The sequence below is a fragment of the Zonotrichia albicollis genome, chromosome 23 (genome assembly GCF_047830755.1).
Source record: "Zonotrichia albicollis isolate bZonAlb1 chromosome 23, bZonAlb1.hap1, whole genome shotgun sequence".
Classification (NCBI taxonomy): domain Eukaryota; kingdom Metazoa; phylum Chordata; class Aves; order Passeriformes; family Passerellidae; genus Zonotrichia; species Zonotrichia albicollis.
This window is the reverse complement of record NC_133841.1, coordinates 3062790-3078224: the sequence shown is the minus strand read 5'-3', so window position 1 is coordinate 3078224 and position 15435 is coordinate 3062790. Positions and strand designations below refer to the sequence as shown.

General features: G+C 56.9%; 3 protein-coding genes across 4 annotated transcripts in view; 2 read left to right on the top strand and 1 right to left on the bottom strand.

Moving 5' to 3' along the window:
* The window catches only part of ZNF385C (zinc finger protein 385C), a 70131-nt gene extending 60143 nt beyond the window's left edge, over positions 1-9988 (top strand). The window contains 6 exon segments of the mRNA XM_074557366.1: positions 870-980; positions 3477-3648; positions 4059-4388; positions 5708-5895; positions 6028-6141; positions 6777-9988. Coding sequence (XP_074413467.1) covers positions 870-980; positions 3477-3648; positions 4059-4388; positions 5708-5895; positions 6028-6141; positions 6777-7001 — 1140 coding nt within the window. The 3' untranslated portion in view covers positions 7002-9988.
* Positions 9792-11803, bottom strand: NKIRAS2 (NFKB inhibitor interacting Ras like 2). 2 transcript variants are annotated; one of them, XM_074557369.1, is made up of 4 exons: positions 11563-11803; positions 11361-11438; positions 11197-11263; positions 10755-10851 (listed from the first exon to the last, which is right to left on the bottom strand). In XM_074557369.1, exons 1-4 carry the CDS (start codon positions 11654-11656, stop codon positions 10755-10757), a joined length of 336 nt encoding a protein of 111 aa, XP_074413470.1. In that variant the 5' UTR covers positions 11657-11803. The 2 variants fall into 2 exon arrangements, with proteins under 2 accessions (XP_074413469.1, XP_074413470.1); XM_074557368.1 differs by having other exon boundaries at positions 9792-10851; positions 11197-11438; positions 11563-11744.
* A 27-nt stretch (positions 11804-11830) lies between these two features.
* The window catches only part of DNAJC7 (DnaJ heat shock protein family (Hsp40) member C7), a 26807-nt gene continuing 23202 nt past the window's right edge, over positions 11831-15435 (top strand). Inside the window, exon 1 of the mRNA XM_074557367.1 lies at positions 11831-12069. Within this exon, the coding sequence (XP_074413468.1) occupies positions 11846-12069 (224 nt within the window). The 5' untranslated portion in view covers positions 11831-11845. The remainder of the gene's footprint in view (positions 12070-15435) is intronic.

Here is a 15435-nt window from a genome sequence, read left to right as displayed (position 1 = left end):
GGAGCCAGTGTTCCCACAGCACCTTGCCCTGTGCAGGGGAGCCTCCATGGCTGCGTCCGTGCAGGGGAGCCTCCATGGCTGCGTCCCCTCACAGATGCATCCCCTGCCCCTTGCAGCCACCCCCTGTGAGCTCTGGCCTTGGCAGTGGCTCCTTGGGAGTGTGACAGGCCTGGGGGTCACCAGATCATGGTGCCACATTGGGGCAGCCATCAGGACACCCCAGAATCTCTGATGGTCACAGTGACCCCAGGATGTGTCAGAAAGTCTCTTTTCCCAGCCTGGTCATTGAAGAAGGAGTCAGAATTCTTCAGTTCTCGTTCTCAAGGTTGCTTATTGTTTCTTATCTATAAAATTCTTTCTCTGACCCACTGAGGTCTCTCTGGCAGGTTGGATTGAGGCACACTGGTGTTATCTTTTATACTAAAAACTATGTGTACATTATTTACCATAACTTCCCAATCCCTATCACCTATGTTAGACAGTGAGCTTCTACTCTAAACCAATCCAAAAGTCTCAGCATCACAGCAGAAGATGGAGGCCAAGAAGAAGAAGGAGAAAGGCTGGACACACCCAGACTCCTCCATCTTCTCTTTGAACCCCCATTCTAAAAATCAAAAAAAATCTATTTTTTCACCCTGTGATAAATTCACTATCATTCTACTTAAACTCTTTTGACTTGTAATTCTTCATATAAAGGTTGGTAATTGTTTTTCCCTGGGTCACAATCAAAGGCACGTGGGTCTTGGGCTCTGTGCCAAGGTCTCTGAGCCCCTTGGGCAGGGTCTGGAGTCCTCCAGGGCAGCCAGAGGGATGTACTGGGTTCCAAGGAGGGCACACAGCCAGCCCTGCCTCCCTGCCTGCCGTTGCAGATGGACCCGGTGCAGAAGGCAGTGATCAGCCACACCTTTGGCGTGCCCACCCCGCTCAAGAAGAAGCAATTCATCTCCTGCAACATCTGCCACCTGCGCTTCAACTCTGCTGTGAGTGGGGCCACACATGGGGCTGGGAGTGAGGGGGGACACAGGGCCAGCCCCTGCCAGGGGTGTTCCCAAAAATGGGTCAGTGTCATCCATCCCTGGGTCAGTCCCATCCATCCCTGGGTCACTCTCACCCATCCCTGGGTCACTCTCATCCATCCCTGGATCACTCTCATCCATCCCTGGGTCAGTCCCATCCATCCCTGGGTCACTCTCACCCATCCCTGGTCAGTCTCATCCATCCCTGGGTCACTCTCATCCATCCCTGGGTCAGTCTCACCCATCCCTGGGTCAGTCTCATCCATCCCTGGGTCAGTCCCATCCATCCCTGGGTCACTCTCACCCATCCCTGGGTCAGTCCCATCCATCTCTGGGCCACTCTCATCCATCCCTGGGTCAGTCCCATCCATCCCTGGGTCACTCTCATCCATCCCTGGTCAGTCTCATCCATCCCTGGGTCACTCTCATCCATCCCTGGGTCAGTCCCATCCATCCCTGGGTCACTCTACCCCATGCCTGGGTCGCTCTCCCCATCCCCTGGTCAGTCCCATCCACTGGATCTGCAGTGCTTGGTGCCCATCAGGGCTCCTGGAGCTGCTCCTGCCTGCAGAGGAGCCACCCCAGCCTGGCCATGCTGGATCTGCACTGCCTGGGGCTGCTGCTGCTGCTCTGCCAGCAAAAATCCCTGGTTCTGGGCTTCATGATTCCACTCCACGGCCAAGCAGCTCAGGAAAAGCATTGCTTCCTTCATTGCTCCCTTCATTGCTTCCCTGGTTCAGGCTGCTTCCCAGCTAGAGGTGCTGTGCCATGAGGGTCAGTCCCACAATGTGCTCCCAGTGCCCCCATTCCTGCTCTGCCCATGTCCCTGCAGGTCCCCCTGGCTGGCCCAGACCCTCACAGCCCTCACAGTGTTCCAGCATGGAGCCTGTGACCTACTTTGGCTGCACCCAGCCCTGTTTTCCAGGGGCAGTTTATTGTCTTTGCTAATGAGGCACCAACGCTTGGACTCGCCCTTTGCTTTCCCACGTACCAGCCCCGTTCCCAGGGCCACAGGGGGAGGGATGGGCTAGGATGCTTCCCCCTGCTGAGCCCAGGAATCCTCAGCTGGCCCCCAGGAATGCTGTGCAAATTAATCTGTCCCACTCAGGGGTACAGTGTCTGATTCAGACTGGGGTTCCACTCCATAAATTGCCAAACCAGGGTTGTTTTGGGGGGACAATGCAGCATTGTCCCTACTGGGAGGACATCAGTGTTCAGGGGAATTATTTTTGGGGCCATTTTTATCAGTTTGGTGCAGACACGAATCCATCAGAGTCATGCTTCATTATCCAGTGCTCACTGAGAGAGAGGAGATGGGGACATGAACCATGTGTTGGACACCCTTAGGATACACTGGGTGATGTGTCCTCCCCACCAAAAAACCTCTTTATTTCATTTTTACAGCAACAATTCATTGTAGGTTTCTGGAGTCATAAATTCTGCCTGAAAGCTGCTTTTAGGAGTGACTTGATGCATTTAATCAGAGCAGGGTCCTTATCTCTCCAAGCAAGCAATGTGCTGATGTCTTGGAGAGTGATACCTTGGCCTCAATATCTTGGTGTCAGAGGAGGCTGGGGAGAGGAGGGAAAGGACTCTGTGCTACATCCCAGGGCTAAAAACTCTCTGTGCTACACCCCAGTGCCAAAAACCTCTCTGAGGTGCTGTACTTCAGTCCCAACATTTCCTCTGTGCTACAGCCCACTCTCAAAACCCCTCCGTGCTATACCCCATTGCCAAAATCCCTCTGTTCTATACCCCACTGCCAAAATAAAACCCCTCTGTGCTACATCCTACTCCCAAAACCCCTCTGTGCTACACCCCACTGCTAAAACCCCTCTGTGCTACACCCCACTGCCAAAATTCCTTTGTGCTACACCTTATTCCCATCACCTCCTCTGTGCTACACCCCACTGCCAAAAAAACCCTCTGTGCTACACCCCAGTGCTAAAATCCCTCTGTGCTATACCCCACTCCCAACACCTCCTATCTGCTACACCCCACTGCCAAAGCAAAACCCCTTTTTGCTCCACCTCACTCCCAACACACCCCTGTGGTTCAACTCATTCCCAACACCCTTCTCTGTGCTGCACCCCACTCCCAAAACACCCCCTGTGCTACACCCCACTGTAAAAATTCCTTTGTGCTACACCCCAGTGCTTAAACCCTTGTGTGCTACGCCTCACTGCCAAAAAAACCCTCTGTGCTACACCCCACTGCCAAAACCCCTCTGTGCTACACCTTATTCCCATCACCTCCACTGTGCTACACCCCACTGCCAACACCTCTCTGTGCTACACCCCAGTGCCAACCCCCCTTTGCAGTGCTCCTACTCTGGGGGTGGGTGCCACAGGTGAGCTGGCTGCACCAGAAACCTGCCTGAGCAGCCACTCCTGCCTCTGAGCCCCTGCCCTGCCCATGTCCGTGTGTCTGTCTGTCACAGCCATCCCTCTCTGCCCCCAGAACCAGGCTGAAGCCCACTACAAGGGCCACAAGCACGCGCGGAGGCTGAAGGCCATCGAGGCCATGAAGAACAAGCAGAAGGTGGTGGGGGCTGCAGCGGGGACCCCTGGCCAGGACAGCACAGCCGAGCTGGCCCCCAGCCCCGTGGGCAGTGGGGAGCTGGGCAGCACAGGTACAGGAGGGGCTGAGGAGGCTGGGGTTGGGGTGGCAGAGGTGCCACCTGAGCTCCTGCAGGGGAACAGGGGGTGTTTTCCCTGTGGTTTGGAACAGGGGGTGTTTCCCTGTAATTTGGTGTCTCTGGGAATGAGCCCTGGCCCACACATCCCCAGGGCTCTGCACATGCAGGGATGGGGCTGGTGAAAGCTGTGGCACCACCAGGGTTTGGTGCTGAGCCCAGCTTGCATGCACTGGAGATAACAGCTGTAATGAGAGCTGGGGATGCATGCAGACCTCTGGGATGGTGTTGGCAAATTTGAGGGTGCTCTGTGAAATTAAGAAAACATGTTCAAGCACAGAGAACTTTCTCTTTGTGCCCATTTCTTTCTCTTTTCCTCTTTCCCCCTTTCCTTTTTGTCCCTCCAGCTGATGCCAGTAGCCCACAGGAGTCGGAGGGCGAGGGCAGCAGCCTGGCACTGGTGCCCAGCACTGAGGAGTCGCCAGTGGAGCTGCCAGGCAGTGTTGCCCCTCTGGGCTCCCCACCAGCCTCCGAGCTGTCAGAGGGCACCTCAGATGCCACCAGCGTGGCCTCCTCATCAGCCCAGGCAGCCGAGGCACAGGCAGCTGAGTCAGGCAGCAGCGTCAGCTCGGCCCCTGAGAGCGAGAAAGAGGGGAAAAAGAGCAAACAGCACCTGTACTGTCCCACCTGCAAGGTGACCGTCAACTCCCTGTCCCAGCTGGAGGCTCACAACACTGGTAAGGGCATTTTTGGGGGGCAGGAGGACAGGGAGATGGGCCCCTGCCACTTTATTGGGGCTCAAGCAGCCTTGCAATGAAGTAGCAAGCATTAATGAGTGTTGCTGTAATTAAAAAACATTAAAATGACCTGCATAGATGAGCCATAGGGCTTTACCAGGGCTGCACCTTCTAGGGTGAATTTGCATCAGGTCAAACACTCTTATTGTTCACGTCTCAATTAAGGACGTTTAATCAAGTGATTGAGGCTACTTTATTTTCCATTTAGCTTGAAGCTGATAGCCAGGGCTTCTTCCGAACATGGAATGATACTTCCCAAAGCAGCTTGGTGGTTTGAGCTTGTGGAGAGGATGCCTGGGAATGCAATGAGCTGTGGAACCCATAGCCCAAAATGACTCCTGGGCTGTGTGGGGCAGCCCTTTGAGGTGGGCATCTGTGGGAGCTGCTGAGGGTCCCCCAGGGTGGTGCCAGCCATGGTACAGGGGTCCCCAGTAGGGTTTGTGGGCAGTGCCAGCTCCTGGCTCACCCCTTTCTCCAGAGGATGCTTAAGCTGGGCACCCCAAATTTAAACGGAAGGCCCTTTTAAATACTGGGGAGCAATTCCTGCCACCCCACTGCAGCTGCCGAGGGCAGGGTTAGCTCAGGACACTGCTGTGGCTTAGCTGCAGACGTGTCCTTTTGCTTTTGTCAGCTCCAGTTACAAATTCAGGAGCTGATTTGGGGGAAAACGAACAAACAAATAAACAAACAAGCAGACAAACATTTGCAGGCTGGCGCTGCTCTGTGGCTGTCACACAGCTCCTTAATAAACAGAATTAATTAGCAGGGCTTAAATTACTTGCTCCCCATGCACCCTCGTCAGGGACAGGACAGAGCACCCTGTCCCCAGGTGTGCAGGGATCTTGGGTTCCTCCTTCCCCACCTGCTGTGACCCTGCTGAGCTATTCCTGGCTCTGCTGTGACCTTGGGCACGGCTCAGATGCTGCAGACTGTGCTAACGCCCGGGGACAGGCGACAGGCTCCAGCACACGCTGGAAATAGCAAATAGCAGCTTCTCCAAAGCTGCCTCGTGCAGGGGGGGTCTCTGGGAACATGAGCATCCCTGCTCTGCCTGCGACGTGCACTTTGGCAGGGTTTGGCAGTGGGCTGTGCAGCAATGGTGAAAGTCTGGGTTCCACAGCTCCCTGTGCCCTCTGCCTGCAAGTGCTGCTGGGCACGGGTTGGTGCTGTTGGAGGGCACTGTTCCTGCTGGATATCCCATGCTCCTGCTGCTGGGGCACTGGCACGGGGCTGGCTCGCTGAGTGTCCCCTCCTGGCAGGCGCCAAGCACAAGTCCATGCTGGAAGGTCACGGTGCCCAGCTGCGGCGAGGCCGGGGCAAGCTGCTCTCCCGGGCAGGGCACAAGTCCAAGCGCATTGGGAACAAGGGCAGCATCAACATCCAGAACAAGGCCTTCCACTGCCAAGTGTGCGAGATCTACGTCAACTCCGAGACCCAGCTCAAGCAGGTGACGATGCCCTGGGAGTGCCTGGGCACTGGGTGTGGGTGTGGAGGGACTCAGGGTGTGGTGCCTGGTGTCCCCACAGACCTGAGCCACACAGTGGCTGGCTCCCAGTGATCCTGCTCTTTTCCCCCCCAGCACATGAGCAGCCGGAGGCACAAAGACAGGCTGGCAGGGAAGCCACCCAAGCCCAAGTACAGCCCCTACAACAAGCTGCAGAAGAATGCTGCCCTCGCAGTGAGTATTCTCAAGGTACCTGTCTCCCTGCACAGCACTTGGTTTGCTCACAGAGCCTCACTCACCATCAGCCATCCTTTCAGTGAGTTATGGGAGCTGCTTCTCTTAAACCTTGACTTCCATCACTGTGACCGTGTTCACAGGGGTTCTTGGATGAGGGAAGAGACGAGGATCTGACTCCATGTTTCAGAAGGCTTGATTTATTATTTTATGATATATATTACATTCAAACTATACTAAAAGAATAGAAGAAAGGATTTCATCAGAAGGCTGGCTAAGAATAGAAGAGGAAAGAATGATAACAAAGGCTTGTGGCTCAGCTTTCTGTCTGAGCCAGCTGTGCTGTGATTGGCCATTAATTACAAACATCTAACATGGGCTTATCAAAGATCTACCTGTTGCATTCCACACCAGCAGATAATCAATGTTTACATTTTGTTCCTGAGGCCTCCAGTTTCTCAGGAGGAAAAATCCTAAAGAAAGGATTTTCTATTAAAGATATCTGTGACACATCCCCACAGCTCAGCTTCTCCCCTCAAGGAGGGTGAGCTGTGCTGGTGGGTTTTGAGTCTTTTCCTGGATAACTTGGGAGTGCTTTCATTCCTTTGTGTTCCCTCCACCTCACGGTGTCTCCCCCTCCCTCCCTGCAGTCCAAGCTGGCTTTGCAGAAGCACCTCACCAAAACCTTGGCCACGCGTTTCCTGCCGAGCCCGCTGACGGCCGCTGCCGTGTGCGCCATGCCCGGACCCCTGGCCCTGCGACCGGCGGCTGCCACCACGCTGTTCCAAGCGCCGATCCTCGGACCAGCCCTGTTCCGAACGCCGCCGGCTCACGTCCGCCCCACGCCGGGCCCCATCGTCTTTGCACCCTACTAGAGTGTGACCCGGCCGGGGTCTGTGCACCGGGCTGGGCTGGGGACAGCGCTCCTCGCACCTGCTCTCCTGGCTGGTGGGAAAACGTAGTGGTAGACATCAACCCCGGCTTCTCCTTTGCTTGGAGAGGGCTCCCACTGGAGAGAGGTGCCCTGACAGAGCCTGGCCAGCCCCCCGCGCATCCCCACTGCTCCCCCAGCCTGTGCTGGCCCCTGCTCAGCAGATGAGCCCAGGCAGTGCACAGAAGAGGACAGTGTCCAAATCAGCAGGACCGTCTCATGGCCACAGCCTGCCTGTCCTTGGCCTGCTGGCTGCTTCTTCATGGCCCTCCCAGTTTCCAGACTGGAAGGAGAGGAGCTGGCTGGTCCCTGGGAGAAGGAGCATCCCTCTAATCCCTGCCAGCCCAGAGGGAAGGGAAGTGCGAGGGGAATCTCAGCCCAGCTCTTCCTGGGAGAAACAACCCCAGCACAAGTGGGAAGCTGGCAGTTTCTCTCTCAGCCTGGGCTGGCTGTGCCCTTGCCAGCCCTGCACCTGCCTGTGCTGGCAGGGGGTTTCTGTGCCACCCACCAGCCCCCTGTCCCAATTCCCTGTGTCCCACCAGCCAAAGAGCCCCCGTGGTGGCAGGCACGGCCACACTGACCATATCCTCACTCCGAGAGCAATAGCTGACCCCAGGGCCGGCGCCTCCTCCCTCCAAAGCACACGGGCCCTGCCCTGGCCCCAGAAGCACACGATGGGCATGTGGCCAAGCTGGGCCCCACTCATGCCCAGCAAGGCTGGGAGTGCCAGTGCTGGCTCCCCTAGGAGGTGACCCTGTGCTTGGCACCTGTCCTTGTCTCTGTCCCAGCGTGGGACAGCCCTGCCCCTACCTCCCGGGAGATGCTGTGAGGCTGAGTGAATGTCCCTAAAGCACTTTCAGTTCTCCAGTGAAAGGCAACGCTGCTGCTCACCTGCCGTGCACAGCCCTCCGATCCCATCCCAGTTAGGAGCTTCCAGGAAGTTACTGATGATCCCCAAAATCAAAGGTGTCCTCAGCAGCCTGGACAATCAGGGGGCAGGTGCACCCACAGCCTGCAGAGTGCCAGGCTCTGGAGGGACCCCGAGGCCATAGCTCTGCATTTCACTGTGCTCAGACAGCCCAAGCATGACCTGTCTGGGACTGTCCCCGCGGCACTCTGGGTGCCCAGCACGCTGCTGTACATAGAGAGAGTTGCATCCCAAAAGGACCTTTCTCTGGAGGAACACCCCACCCTGATCTATGCAATCCAGGGGGCAGCTCACCCCAGTCACATTGGCCGCCTGCGATTCCCTTTGGTGCTGCAGCTGGAGCAGTGGTGGCAGCAGAAGAACCAACATGACACTGAGCTCTGTCCGGTCCCCAGCCCAGAGTGCTGGCTCAGACCTCTGCTGTGACTCCCATTCCCTCCCAGCCCTCGGGAAGAGGTGGCTTGGTGAGTGCACCTGGGAATCCACACGCACAAGCACACATATCTGACGTCTTGGCCACAAGCAGCGCCTGGATTTCAGAAGGATTTTGCCCAGCGTGCTCCACCGATGCTCAGGAAGGGGCCAAAGGGTGACTCAGATGGCTGAAACATATCTGCTTCCCAGGGCTGGAGCCTTGGCAAGGGCAGGAAAGCTGCAGGAAGGAGCTCACACCTGCAGGCTCTGTGGGCAGCACCAACCGTGGAGCCACCACTGTGCTCCTGCCACGGGGACAGGAGAGTGAGGGAGCCCCTGGGTGTGGATTCACCTGCTCAGGGCACCCCTTCCCCAGGGAAGGAGGAGAGTGGGGAGAGGGCACCAGGAGAGAAGTGAGCAGCTGTGCGTGGAGACAATGGAAAGGTCTTGCAACAGTGGTGGGATGTGTGAGGGAAACAAGGCTCCCAGCAGAAACGGCTTTGCCAGGGATAGGGAGATGGTCCCACAGCCCAGGGGACACAGATGGTCCCACATCCCAAGGGACAGGAGCCTGTGCTGGTGGGGCCCCAGGGGACAGGAGATGCTGTCCCTGTTCCCCAGTGCCAAGCAGCCCATGGCTGGCACGTCCCCAGCCACCCCTGCCCATGTCACTGTGCCCTTCCCAGACCCTTGGGGTCACCCCCAGTCCAGCCACCGCAGCAGGACAGTGGGTCCCCTCCTGTGCCATGAGCCCCTGGTGCTGTGCCCAGCCCCTCAGAAGCTCGGGGAGCCTGGAGCAGCTGGGCTGCAGTCTGCAGAGCCACGTGGCACCAGTGGGCCTGTTCCCCTCCATTGTCCCAAAAAGCCTGTGCTGGAGCCATGGCTGCTCCTTGCCCCGCACCAGTGGAGTCCTGGCGCACTCCTGTTCTTGGCACTTTAACCCTGTGAAAGCCATTCCTTCTAGTGACAATAATTACTGCAACGAGCTGCATAAGAACCCCCCGTTATGGCATCCCCCCAAATCCCTTCCTGCTCTCCAAAGCATTTACTGCCTTTGACTTAGCACATGCTGTACTAGGAGTAGGGATAGTCCATAGCGCTCGGTAACGTGTGCCCCTCTGTAAATAACCTTGGAGTGATGTGAAATTTGATTCAAAACACCAGAAAAAAAAACAACAAACCAAACCCAAAATGGAATATCCAGACTCTAGGGACTTGGCCAGTACCCTCCTGTAATGTTCATTGTATATTTTTTTGATGTACTATAACTGTTGGGAAAAAAAAAAAAAGGAAAATATTTTGATAACCGAATCTCATTGCTTTATTGTGTTACTCGGTAAATAAAAGGAACAAGTATAAACACACTGGAGCTTTTAATCAGTTCTTTTCCTACATCCAGACTACCTGAAGGGAACAAGTGTTGCTGGGTAGGACTGGGACACCTGTGCCTTGTTTTTTGGTGGTTCTGAGAAGAGGCAGCATTGTGACAGGTGGGCAGTGAGAGCTGCCACAGCCCAAAGCACCTGGGCTGTGCAGGGTAAGTACAGTCCCAGCTCCTCCAAGGATCGAGGTATGCAGGTGAAGCACAACCCCATCTCCTCCAAGCTCATGGCTGAGGCTGCACTCAGGAAGAGGAGGGCTGGAATGGTGCATTTGGGCACCCTGTCCTCAGGAACAGCACCTGCCCTGCTCTAGGCATTCCCTGGGGCAGCATGTCTGGATATTCCAGTGCATAAAGGAGCAGTGGACACTGCCAGGGAGCAGCACAGAGCCAGCTGGGGCAGGGCAAGGAGAGCTGCTTGGCTGGAGGCAGGGCCAGCAAACAGGCCCTGCCCACATGTTGTCAGGAAATAGAAAAAGAGGGAGTTGCTCCCTCCAGATGTTGGAGCTGATGCCCACGCTCCAGCCAGCCTGTGCTGTGCCTCTGTTCCACTCTCCCAGCCTGCACCTGAGAGCAGAGGGGGTCACTGAGTGAATCCTGACCTTCCTGTAGCACCTCTGACAGCAGCAGGGGCTGGGCAGGGAGAGCAGTGGCTCCTGTCCCACTGCCTCTCTCTCTGCCATCATCCCTAGCCCTGGGATGAGTGTTCCTCCTGGCCAGCTGCTTCCCACAGGCTCCGTGGCACCAGGCAGGACTCAGCAGGAGGTGTGTGCGAGGGAAGCAGGAAGGTGAGGAAGAGGAGGTGGCAATGGAAGGGGAGGGAAAGCAGGCTCATCCATCCATGGACCCACTGCCCTTGTTCTTGCGGCTCAGGGGAAAGGCAGACTTGCTCTGTGGCTGGGTCATCTTGCTGGCCAGGTAGATGAAGGGCTCGATCAGCGTGCGCCGGTCAGCCACGGACACCTCCCACAGCTTCACCTTCTCGCCCTTGGCCCAGTGCTGGGCTGCATCGTGGTCCACCCGCCGCTGCTCCTGCAGGTCACACTTGTTGCCCAAAACCACAATGGTGACCTGTTCCAAAAGGGTGAGAAGGGCCCTTGATGACCAAGCACAGAGCTGCAGGGCTGGCTCACTCTGCCCTCAGTGGTGGGCTTGGATCTGCCACTGATTCCATGTCAAGGCCTTTTGAAACCCAATGACCTCAGTGCTCCCTTCCCCTCCTGCTGGGGTCTGTGTGTCCCAAACCAGCCCCAAAACAGAAGGAGCCTTTGAGCACCTGTATGCTCAGAGAGCATCCCAGGAGACAGCCTGTTACTGCTGGGAGTCCCAAACATCAGGGACCCATCAGAATCTTGTGAAACCAAAGATGACAACCTGCCCCAGGGGAGCAGATCCCACTCTCCCGTGGGGACTCACCTCCTTCTTGTCCTTGGACTTGTCGATCTCCTTCTTGAGCAGCTCGACACGCTTGAAGGACTCCTTGCTGTCGGTGCTGTAGACCAGCACGTAGCCGTCGGTGCAGGAGAAGCAGTGCTTGGGCAGCTCCAGCCCGTCGCGCAGCCCCCGCGTGTCGTAGAAGCGCACCTGCTCCCTCACGCCGCGGTCGGTCTCGATGGAGCCCACGTAAATGTCCTCCTGCGTCTCGATCATCTCCGAGCCTGCCGGGGGTGCCGGGGACATGTGGGAACGCTGCCGGGGCCCCGGTACAGCGCGGCCGGTGCGTGTGGGGGTGACCATGGACACCCCAGGGCCCGCTACACCCGGGGGAGCCGCCACACTCACCGACAACATGGTTCCCGTAGAGCAGCTGCTCCAGGATGGAGGTTTTGCCCACCGAGGCCTGCCCGCACACCACCACCTTGCAGCTCTTGCCCATCCCGCCTCACCGCGGCGGCCGCGGCCGAGCCTCAGCGGCGGCGGGAGGCACCGGCGGCACCACAGCGCCCCCCTGCGGGCGGGCGGACCGCCAGAGCGGCGCTGCCCTGCGGCGGGAGGGGCGTGGTCTGTGTAAGCCCCGCCCACCCCCGGTGGAGTTCCGCCTCCCTCCCGGTACCGGCCCCTCCCGATGCCGCGGCCGCGCTCCTCCGCGGGCGCCCCCTGCCGGTCGGGCCCCGCCCCGCCCTACCGGCGGAGATCCCGCCCGTTCCGGCCCTCGCCCCGCCCCGCCCCGCCCCGGTCCGGCCCAGCCCCGCGCGGTAAGATGGCGGCGGCGGCTGAGGCCGAGTGCGATGTGGTCATGGCGGCGCCCGACGGGCCCGGCGAGACCGACAGCGACGAGGAGGCGCGCAGGTAGAGCGGCGGCCCGGGCGGGGAAAGGGCGGCCCCTGTCCCTGCCGGTGGGCGGGCCGCGGCCCGGCGGGGCTGCAGTGCCGCAGGGCCCGGGGCCGCGGTGCTCGGCAGGGCCGGGAGCGCGCCCGGGGACTGCGGTCGGTGCCTGCCCGGGCGGACCCCGCGGGCACAGCCCGGTGTGCAGGGCCGGCCGGGAGCGGCGGCGCTCCGCAGCGGGGCCCGGCGGGCCGTGACAGCCGCGGGCCGCACGCGGCGGGGCCCGGGAGCCGCCGCCGGGTTTGCGGTGCGGTGCCGGTGTGTCCCGGTGAGCTCCCGGGATTAGAGCAGCCACCCGTTACCGGGGTGTGCCAGCAATGCGGTTCACACCCGAGGCTACACACCCGCACCGGTGTCGGGCAGCGCGTCCTCCCCCTCGCTGAGCGGGGAAGGATTAAACTCGTGGGAAGGGGAGGCTCCAAACTCCTCAACCTTTTGCTGCTCCATCACCGCATTGCCCCGGTTCTGCTCCGTTTGAAATCTGTGGGTTCCGCTCTGCCCTGCCTTGCTGCGGATAACGGGAGTGCTCCATCATCCCGGAGCTGCCGGTTTGTCCGGGCCGTGCCCTGGAGAGCTGCCAGTGTCACCTGAGGCAGGGCGAGGTGGGATCCCCTCCTTTCCTGCCCATTTTCCTCTCAGGAGTGAGTGAGCTGTGGGAAGATCCCAGTCCTGGAAGCTCCACTGGTTTTCCGTAGTGCCAGGTGCTGGGTTCATCCCCCTGGAAGGAAAGAGCTGTTCCTGGAGGAGCCTGAGGCGTTTGATCTGGATGATGATTCACTACTGGAACGAAGAAGAGGAAACAAAGCCAAAAGTGACCTCTGAGGAGTGGTGGTTTCAGGCTCCCATTGATGGCTAGAGGGATTCTGTGGAATTGAGGCCTGAGGAGCAGCTCCCTGGGGAGATCCTGCTGAGCAGGAGAGGAGGAGCTGCTGAGGAGGCACTTGGGGCTGGCAGAGCACGGGCATCGCCCAGCCTGTGGGGCTGGGATGGGGCTGTGTGGGCACAGCACTCCTGCCCCTGGGCAAGCAAAATGTGCTGTTTGAAATGGTGGAAATTCAGAGGTAAAACCCTGGCTGAAGGCACAGCTGTCTGCAGGTAGTGACCTCCAGCTCCTTTCTCCCTTCCTGCTTTCATTAAGTGCTATCACAGTGTTTCCTTTTTGTGTTCTTCTGGGAATGTTGCACCTTTCCCTTGCTGAAATGGATCCATATGGGCAGGAGCTGATTGCTTGGTGTTGCTCTGGGGGAGCCAGCCCTGCACACTCTGATTTCTTTGCAGTTCTGTACATTGACCTCTTCCCTACCCTGCCCTTTGTGTTTCACTGTGGTAGCTCAGTTGCTCTTGTGAAAATCAGAGCAATAACTGTTTGTATTGGGGAGTGGAGTTGCAGCCTCAGGAGGTGTCAGGTGTTTGTGTAACATCCCAGGCCAGGTAAGAGCTGGGTGAGCTCCACATGGGACACACTGATTTGGTGTAGCCTTTGGGGGTGTATCTATGCTCACTCCCATAAAAACCAGCAAAAATAAAGGAAAACCTTTTCAGAATCCTTATGATAATTCAGCAATGAGAGTTCCATGTTCTGTTATTTCCATTTAGGAGTAACAGCACAGCAGAATATGGATACTTTGCTCAAGGACTTACCTCTATCCGAATGCACAATTCTGTTCTCAGTGGCTTAATAAAACTGGAAAGTTAGAAAACGAGCAAAAGGGGAGATCTGCATTTCAGAATGGCTGTAAATAATGCCCTGAAGCAGCTGCAGACATGCCAGAGGGCTCCCAGGGTGTCCAGGGCACAGGAATGGAGTGTGGTCACAGGATAATTATTGTCTGCTGCTGCCTCATGGATTGTTGGGGTCCTGGCAGAAAGTGTTGATGTAATTGTGTTAATTTTATCCTTTAGTGCACCAGTGCTGAGCAGCTGATGAGCAGGACTGGGCCACCCCTAAAAACTCTCTTGCTTCTTTATTAATTTCAAAGGTTTCTCTCCCATGGGAACAGTTTTTCCCTGTTCCCAGCTGCTTTCTGAGCTTGGGCCCCTGGAGCTTTGCCAAGGAGAATTTCCTTGTCATCTTCCTGGCACCTCTGGGTTCTGGCTCCCGTGCATGCTCCAGGCTGCATCTTTCTCCTCCTTCTTCAGCACTGGAGCATATGGAAGCTTTGTTTTCTTGAAGAACCTCCAGCTGCCAGGAAAATGCTGTTAGGAAATTGCAGAGCCTCTGGGATGTGTTGGTGCCTCTGTGGGGGCATCGACATTTCCCACAGCAAGGTGATGAGCATGGAGTGACCCACAGAGTCCTGGAGGTTCTGGGCCTGGCCAGGTCTGCAGGTGTTGCTGAGCACCAAGAGGCTTTTCCAGGTGCATCTCAGTGAGTTTCCTCCAGGACAGATGTAATTTCTAGCCAGTTTTGGGGCAGCACTGGCAGGAGGGGTGAATTATCTGAGGGACACCAGGTCATTCTGGGATAACCTGGAAATGACTTTCCTATTCCTGTTCTGCCTGTAAATGGGCACTTGGACTTCCCAGGTGATAAACCAGCCCATTTTACTCATCTGGAATTATTTTATGATCTCCTGATCATACCAGAAGCAGCAGAAGGCACTCTTGTAGTTGTTTGCTTCCCTGTGCATCTGCAGAGTATTTGAATATCTAACTTAGGCAGTTGCTTTATCCATTAGGGAAAGGTGATCCATACCTACACTTTCACCCTATTTCCTTAACATGAAATGTGCTTTTTTGAGGTGAATAGTAATGTAGATGCAGTTGTTTTCCCATGGAATTCCTAAACTGGTTAGCTTCCTTAATTCCAAAGAAATTGCTTCCTTCAAAAAAAAAGCAGTCTCAGGCTGATTCTAGAGCCTTCCATGGATTTTCACAGGAGTTACACTGTGGCCCTGCCAGGCAGGATGGGGCCATTGCTGGGAATTAGGTTAATTCTGAGCTCTGGGAATTACATAACAGCACAATTAAAGCTGGGACTCGCCTGCTCTTCTCACTCGTGGCTGCAGGGAAGGTTTGGGTCAATCCTTGCATTTCTTGGGGCGTATTTTGGTTCTTGTGGCTCTTTTGGCCTTCTGAGTTTGCCCTCGGTTATGAGGAACATTCTGAGGGTTTGAGCACCTTGAGGGTTCAGGTTCAGCTCTGCTGTTGAGAGGCTCAAGGCAGCCCTTTGTTATATATTGTCTATTTCCTTGGCCCATCCATGTAGAGATTTGTGTGTCCACACTCAGATTTCCGAGCTGGGGGCTGTGTTGAGTCTCTGCCACAGTATCTGTGCGTTGGGGGGAGCTGATGTGCCAGGAATCAGCTCTGCTCTGCCCAGCAGGGCTC

What these genes read in the sequence shown, in the direction of transcription:
- NKIRAS2 (XM_074557368.1), bottom strand. Translation starts at nt 11,656, where the DNA reads ATGGGCAAGAGCTGCAAGGTGGTGGTGTGCGGGCAGGCCTCGGTGGGC. An exon ending in CTACGGGAACCATGTTGTCG is followed by an intron (nt 11,439 to 11,562) that starts GTGAGTGTGGCG and finishes CACCCCCGGCAG; the next exon opens with GCTCGGAGATGATCGAGACG. An exon ending in AGTCCAAGGACAAGAAGGAG is followed by an intron (nt 10,852 to 11,196) that starts GTGAGTCCCCAC and finishes CTTTTGGAACAG; the next exon opens with GTCACCATTGTGGTTTTGGG.